Source organism: Pholis gunnellus, assembly GCF_910591455.1.
Source record: "Pholis gunnellus genome assembly, chromosome: 13".
Taxonomy (NCBI): Eukaryota; Metazoa; Chordata; class Actinopteri; order Perciformes; family Pholidae; genus Pholis; species Pholis gunnellus.
The window spans coordinates 8119172-8127798 of NC_136540.1; the positions used below are offsets into that span (position 1 = coordinate 8119172).

The 8627-nt window shown below is 43.1% G+C and overlaps 1 protein-coding gene across 1 annotated transcript; it reads left to right on the forward strand.

The window, feature by feature from the left end:
* Positions 1 to 7064: 7064 nt before the first annotated feature.
* On the forward strand, positions 7065 to 8132 carry tpbgl (trophoblast glycoprotein like; the record flags this gene model as incomplete). Its single annotated transcript, XM_079172038.1, has 1 exon — positions 7065 to 8132. The coding sequence occupies one exon, from the start codon at positions 7065 to 7067 to the stop codon at positions 8130 to 8132; it is 1068 nt and encodes a 355-aa protein (XP_079028164.1).
* Positions 8133 to 8627: the final 495 nt, after the last annotated feature.

Here is an 8627-nt window from a genome sequence, read left to right on the forward strand (position 1 = left end):
TATCATTTAAATCAAATGTGACCGAAAATACAAAGCTAATGTTTGTTTATATGGAACCACCATGTTATTGAGCTCAAATCAGTGTCTGACTACATTTGTACCCAAAAAAACATACTGTACAGTATTTATAGGGCAATAATATAATAGACAAATGGAAGAAATCCTCCTTTCCAAAACATTATATCCGTACAGTGGCACCGAAACAGGATCGCAGACCACTTGGACTGATTAACCCCTTCTAACAGGACTGGCGGCGGGGCCCGTGTCTTGCCCTGACTCGGGCAGTTAGTTCACTTTCCAAGGTGTCACTGATACACTTCAACCTTCCGCAGGAGTGTCTTAACTGCCATGGGGACCTCTGTGTGGTCGGTCAATGATAGCCAGAAGGACAAACAGCAGTCACCTGAACATCAGATATCAACCGTTTTGTAATTCAATCTAAATAGAGACATTGCGAGCCAAGTATCCATATCATTCGTTTGTTACGTGATAGTTAGAAACTTAACGTTATTATGGACCGGGAGGAGACGTAAACTAATCCATCCGGCTACTGGAGGAGTCATTCTTGTGTAACACTAACTGTGTCAAGCCATAGACACTTTGGAGGTTTAAAATATACATAAAGTCATAAATATGTGTTTACATGCATGTCACCTCATATCACCTCTGATTCCCTGATCATATGTTTTCATATTCAAGTCATCAGATCCTAAAGGAATTTAGAAAAACAACCTCTTTGACCAAGACAATGCCATAATACATAACCCCAAGGAACCCTGGAGTGACTCACACACTTTGTAATTCAATCTAAATATCCTCTTAGGTCAGCGTCCACAGCAATTTATAGTTACATGATCATGACACAATCTGTGTCCTTTGACTCTTAAACATTAAACAATAAAACTATGACTTTGTGCAGGTGAAGTTGAATTACCGGCATACGCTATGAATTAAAAAAACCCTCATATTTATTTCGAGAGGAAAATATGTGAAAATAATCTTGCGTGAACTGATTGATTGCCAGATCATATAACATTCAGACTCCAAGTCTTAAAAGTGTGAGTACTAAAGATGACCAGAGTGTTATAGGCCTGTATGGCCTGACTGTATGGTTTGTGGGATATAAACTTTTCATTACATGCAGGCAAGTATGATAATGGAATATTTTATTATATCTAATTATTCAAATACATTATTTTACATTATCTTTATTTTCACAATATATATATTTATATATACAACAAAAGTGAATATATTAAATGTAATCATGTGTAATGTTGTGACAGTGATTCCACTGTTCACCTCTGAGCACCGATAGTTTTCCACTCTGGCCACACAGAGTGATCAACAGCCACAGCTAACTCCTCTGATTGAGTGACGTGGCTTTGTTTGGCCAGTTGCGTCTGTCTGGCTACAGCTCACTCCATTACAAGTCTGAATGACTAATTAATGGTCCCGGGACAGTTGACACCGGCTCCTCAAGATCCATTTACACCCTCATACCCCGGAGGGCTCTGCCTCGACTCCACTGCACTTCTTCAATCCTCCCTAACCTCCATCCTCTCCTCCCTCATCCCCTCATCTATTATTCATCCGACGGTAGAGTACTGTATAAGGAGCAGGTCTGCGGATAGACAGATTGAGAGACAGGTTGATCAGACAAATAGAGGTACACATTGCATTTGGGAAGGGAGGGAGAGGGAGATAGAAAGAGTGAGGTGGGGAACGTGTTACTATCTGTATTGGTCTTTTGCAGTAGTTTGTCTTAAGGGGAGATAGATGAACTCTGATCTCCACCTGCACCTCCACCTGCACACACATTCATCTCTGAAGAGTTTAATGTTGGGTCAGAAAGATTAAACCCTGTGTGTGTGTGTGTGTGTGTTTGAGTGTGCAAACCGTATTATTCACAGTTGCTACAGAGTCCTTCAACTGCTTAACGCCACACCATCAAGCATACACACACAGTGCAAGGAGAAAGAGTAAGGAAGGATGTTTGATTAAACTTCTGTTACCCACGAGCACCCTGGTGTACCACAGTACGGCCCTTGGCACCCATCTAACAGAGAGCAGCCGTTTAAGTGTGTAGCCAGTAATGATCCTGCACATACAAAGCTCGTTAGAGTCCTTCTCATAGCTAACAGATAACAGCTACCTATGTCTCTAATTGCCTGAGTCTTTAAGAGAGGGAAAGACATTTTCCGTTTCATTAAAGGTTGTCCTCAACTTTAAGTCCCTTTCATGCAAAACGTAAACGAACATTGCTATTCCGTCAAAGCTACAAAGGGCAGAATACACTGAAGATGTACTGCCGTCAAATTGTGGGAATGCAGAAAGTCGTTTGACACGGTGGTTAAAGAGAGCAATCTGTTATTCAAAGGTCACGATTTCAGAGTGGGCTCCTAAATGCAGATTGAACATGCGAGAAATTGAAAAAGGACAACATTGGTTTTTTGACGCCTTACATCTCTTTGACACTATCACAACCCAAACTGCACGTCATAATCATTATTAAAACGGTGGGTCGTGATGTTGGGTCCATCCCCACTTTAACAGGATCAAGTTTGTTTATCTCTCCCCTCTATGTTCGACACCAACAGCTTTAGCTCAGAGTATTGGCTAAAAAGTTAATGTGCACTCAAAAACCTTTTAGCAAGGGTCAACACATGACAATGTGATTCCTGTCAATAACAGTACTGCATCATTTTAAGCCTGCAAAATGATTACCGTAACCTCTCTGTGTGGTATTGTACAAGACAGATGGTCATGGTTGCAGTGTCGAGTCATGTTGGGAGCTCTACGTTTACACCTACTGCACCAAAATATGTTGTGCATTGTTGTACCCTCAAGCCCCGACCCAGAAGACTCTACAGTCTTTACATGTTGTATGTGCGCTCTTGTCCTTTACTTCGGTCAAATTGGATCATATTTAATTCTCTATTTCGTGTTTAAAAGGCCTCCATTTGTCGGTCATGCACCAGCTGGAGGGAGGACGAAGAACAGATCAGGTTGTCTGTTAAAACAAGGTTAATGACTGACGAGTGACACAGGAAGGATGAAGGAGGAAATTAAAATGTGGTAGAATTTGCAGCAGACATATATTTCAATTCACAGTGCACACAGAACGTAATCCCGCGTACATACTGAACATTACATACACACACAAAAACAGCATGCCGCTGCTCATTTAGCATGAGCACCAGAGCTGTCAGAAACAACGACACACCTGAGGATATGAGGAAAACGTGACTGCCAAGGTTATTGGCAACTGGTCACAAGTTTACACACACACACACACACACACACACACACTCACACACACTGTAGTCAGGAGATAGGGATGGGCAGCCTTGAGTAAATCAATTACAAGGTTCAGTATCAAGTTGAAGGTCACGAGGAGGGCACCATAACAATATCCCAGCAACAGCCTGTGAATAACAGCCACCGCTAAATCAGCTCTCTGCACGGGCAGATAGAGGGAACACTTGTGGAGCAGGCAATGGGGTCCTAAGAGGAGAAGAGGAGGACTGAGCAGGCGTTCTTGTTTTTTTGGAGGAAGAAATACTATCCCATATATCGTAATAGGCAAAACAACCTGACATTAATATGGCCCTCTGTGCTTATCTGTAGCACCAGCAGGAGGGCCATTCCCCATCATCCTCTATCTCTTTCTGTCTTGTTGCCTCTCTGTCTCAGTTTCTCGTCCTCGCCCTCTCACAGTGTCTTTATTTATATCGCCACCATAGCCGGTTTTGTTCACCTGTTCCAGATTTAGTGCTCTTGAGCATGACAGCGAACTGCAATCAGCATAAGACTACCCAGTGCCATGGCCCCATGTTAAATACAAGCAAACACTGGGCCTGAATGTCTACCATGGTTCCTTTTGTCCTTTAAAAGAATACTTTGACCTTTTGAGAAATATTCTTATTTGCTTTCTTGCAGAGAGCTAGATTAGAAGATCAATATTACTCTCATATCTGTTCCATTTACTTTATGATGCCAGTAGCGTCATTGAGTCAGTCATGATTCTGCACTCTACTAGACTGTATATACACCATAGTGCCAAAAGTATGTGGATCCTCTTGTCCACACACTTGTTTGCACTTTTGGTCGGGGGCTGTTTTTTATGGCCCCTTTCGTTCCAAATAAGAGAAATTTCAATGTTACAGCATACACTGGTATTTTAGACAACAGTGCGCTTTCAACTTTGTGACAGCAGTTTGGGAAAGGAAAGGCCAGTTCATGTTTCAACACGAAAATGCACAAACCATGGTCCATAAAAGTACGATTTTTTCCAGTTTGGTGTAGAGGAAGTTGACTGTCCTGCATAGAGCCCCGATCTCAACTTCATCCAACACCTTTGGGATAAATTGAGACCTAGAGAGGTTATTGCACAACATCAATTCCCTTACTTTACTAGTGCTATACTGTGGCTTAATGTGTGCAAATCTCTACAGCAATGTTCCAATTTTGGAGCCAGAAGAGTGGAGGCTGTTATAGCAGTAGATTGATGCTTATGGTTTTAAAGAGAGACGTTAAACAAGCACATATGGAAGTAATGATTGCGTCGCCCACATTCTTTCAGCTACATAGTATACCTGTGTATACAGCTGGCCCTGTGAGACTAGCATATCGGCTAGATATATGATGTTGGGGGTCTAAATGGGCAGCCGTGGCTCATGGGGTAGAGGGGGGGTCGTCCGGTTCGATCCCTGGCTGCTACGAGTCCTTGAGCAAGACACAGAACCCCGGATCGCTCCCCGGGCGCTTCACAGCAGCCCACTGCTCCTAAAGAGCTATGGATGGGTAAAATGCAGAGGTCAGATTTCAGATATGTATCTACTGTAAATGACGATTTACATTAGTTTAAAGTTGAAGTTTAAATCATTGAGATAAACACAGCAAGCAATGTGTTGACCCTGATGATGTTTAACAACATTCGAACTAATACATTGTACATGTTCCTCTTCTGTGCAGTTCGGAGAGATGTAAGCAAGCCTGTCGAAAACTGAAAAGGCTGGCACTTAAATACAAGGCAGATTGCAGATACACCTTCTTCTTTATCAGGACAGAACACACGGCATAGTCTGATGCTCTTTGTCTAGGTGTGTGCTCTCACTTACTCAGTAAACACACACACACACACACACACACAAAGTGAAAAAGAAGAACAGTCACTTAGTCGTGCTCATTGTGACCGTGACTACATGTCAGTAATGACCAATGGCAGCTTACTGTTACTTTGCATGTGCTCCAATTAATTAAACCCCAAATGGTTTCATTTGAACTTGGTTTGTTAATAGGCCATCGTGGTCAGGTCATCCTGAAAGTTATTTCTGTGCCCAATGTCTATTATAAATGGGACCACACGTGACAGAGAGAGAGAGTTGTGGATACTGTTGAGTAGCTTCAGCCTTTCTTTCTTACTTTCATTAATCAACTATTACCAGTACTGCTTTACTCCTCTGTGCCACCCATGGTCCTGAGTCTGTCAAAACAGTCTCTGCTTCTTTATGTAGTTCTCTTGCTCAGAACTGCGCTGCCATTTGGAGCTATCCATGGTGCTGAACCTTTCTTCTTTCCTGTCTTCGTCTGATTTTTATTTTTCTTCCTCAGCTCATGTTATGTTTGTTGTCAGTTTAAAAGAAGAACAAAACAAACGACAGTGCCTTCCACTTTTCTTCTTTCCACCCTTTTCATCTTTCCATTTGCGGGGTACTTCTTTCATTGCCTCATTGTGAACACAGAACAACACAAGATCGTTTTAAGTGGAGCTGTCCATAGGGCTGAAACTCTAACTCTCTCTTACTAGGAGCAGCCTTTCTTTCTATCTCTCTTTATTTCTTACTGATCACTTAAATACTTTATGAAATGGATACATTGTCTGTGCTTCTGGCTTATTAATGTGTCCTTAATGATGTTGGTTGGTGGAGAAATAATTAAAATATTGTCACTATTTCCTCTTCAGATAAAAGATAAAAGTAGCCTAATGAATGTTAGTGATGTTGTGTGCCATGGTGCCCTTCCAGGCTTTAATATAAAACTCTGTTTCCGGTTCAGTCATCGGCAGAAACAACATGACAGACCCAGCCCCTTGTCAGTCCAGCATCAGATATCTCTCTCTGTTAGAAGCGGCTTATGTATTCAAGCTTATTGATTTGTTTGCCAACTCTATGCTGTAGACGTGGAGAGCGTGACCAACTCTCCAAAAGTCTGTTTTCTTTCTTTGTAAAAGGGATCAATGGGAAAGAATTGACCAAGGCCCCCATCTCACATGCAGGCTCCACTGCCCGCACGTAATTACAGCAACTGATTTGCAACAAACACAAGATGCCATAAATTAAGGCTGTAATGATGGAAACGTGATGTGGAAAGGAAACAACAAACTCTCTTGGAGTTCAATTATTCTGCAGCCGTTCAGGCATTATTCATGATAAACGACCTCATTTGTTGTTCAAACTGGGAGGATTGGGTTTGAGGTTTTTTTTTTTAAATGGGAAATAACGACGTACAATAACTCAAGAGAGTCTTCCTGCAAACACAAGGACATTTTTAGATTTTTGCTATCAATAACTTGTGTAGCATTTATACTATAAATCTGTAATAAATGTTTCTTTATATTAAATCATATTTCAAAAAAAGAATAACTAGAATTAGGATGGCTTGGCAGTGGGATACTTATATTGTCACGTGCATCGCTCTCTCCTTCTCCCCCTCTCTCCTCTCTCTCTCCCTCTTCTCTCTCTCTCTCCTCTCTCTCTCAGTGACAGGCGTCAAAAATACCACCAAGGGAGCGCATATCTGCAGCTTTTCACGCAGCCACACTCGGCTGTTATCCACCGTACCGATGCGTAAATATCCCAAAGGGGGGCTTCACTCATCTTTTCTCCGGACAGAGACACAGAGCACCGAGGCGACTGTGGAAAGAGCGTTTTTTTTCCTTCCTATTCTGATGGTTCAAAGTAACCGAAGCCGGACTGAATTGACTTTACATGCCAGATAGGATAGTAGTCGGTCACCTTCTTTGCAAGACACATCGGCACAGACCTTTCTTTGAGACTTACATGAGGGGGAAGATGTGGACATTTTACAGTGCCGACAATTCAAAGTGTCTTTTTTCTATTTGGAACCAGTGGTGTTTGTATTACGCGGCGTGTTTGTTGTTTTCTCCTGTCAGGACGGATCATGCTTGCCCGTCGTCCTGCATCTGTGCCAAAGACTCCGGGACGGTGACCTGCCGTGATGGGGAGGACACCGAGGTGCCGGCAGACATACCGGAGTGGACGTCCACCTTGATACTCAAGGGGAGAAACATTTCAACTTTACAGCGTGGTGCGTTCATGAGCAACGGGACGGAGTTGCAAATGACGACACTCTCGCTGTCCCATAACGGGATACAGGTTATTGAACCTTACGCCTTCCTGGGACTCCCCCGGTTGCATTTGCTGGATCTGAGCCACAACCAGCTGGAGTACATCTCAGCCAGGGCTTTCCATGGGTTACTGGAGCTTCGCTCTCTTTACCTAAATCACTCTATTTTACCTCCGGCCACAGAGCAGCTCTTGAATGCGCTCAACACACAAAGTTTGCGCAACCTCCACAGACTGGAGTTAGCGGGAAACACGCTGAAGTCAATTCCCCTGCTGCGATTAGATATGCACAATCTCCACGCGTTAGTGCTGGTAAATAACTCCATAGAGAGCATAGGGGGAGGAAATTTAACCATGTTGTACCAGCAAAAGCGCATACGCGTCTACTTGGCTTTAAACCCGTTTCGGTGCAACTGCGAACTGGAGGAGTTTTACTACTGGTTGAAGAACTCATCCCAGTGCCCGGATGCGGGGCGTCTCGTGTGCAACGAGCCGGAGGCCAAGAGGGGGGTTCCTGTGGAGATGCTCCGGGAAGAGGACGTGGATTGTATGAAGGAGAACCTCGAGGCGGTTTCGTACGTGTTCCTCGGATTAGTGCTGGCTCTGATCGGAGTGGTGTTTCTAATGGTGCTGTATCTCAACCGGAGAGGCATCAAACGGTGGCTCAACAACATCAGAGATGCCTGCCGGGACCAGATGGAGGTCTACCATTACCGCTACGAGCAGGACTCAGACCCGAGACTGGCCAACGTGGCCGTTTAACCTACTGAAACACCCGGCCAATGCCGTGTGGTGAGAGGGCAGGGGAGGCGACGTTTGCCCTGTTACAATCCAAAACCAACAGTTTTTACAAACAGTTTAATCTTTTTCAGCAGCTGGGCCAATGACCTGCATAGACATACACAGAGCCAAACACTGTTAAATGACTTTAAGAGACTATTATAGTAAGAGTTCATCTTGCACAACTGAATATTTAAACTTCCAAGCACTATTGTACACATTGTATCTCCTCAATAGAGGAATGCTTTTCATGCATCATGTTAACCTGCACAGTATACAGCAGCTTGTCGGACTAACTTAGTATTATTTATCTTATTAACAAAGTGACAAATATACAGTAAAGGTATATAGAATTTCTGATTTGAAAAAACTGGAATGAAATTGTGAATCACTGTAATTCCTTAATACTGCAGCCCTTTGCAAATTGTTGCAAAAACGAATGGCCTACATTCAGCAGACCCCACAGGAAGAACAAGG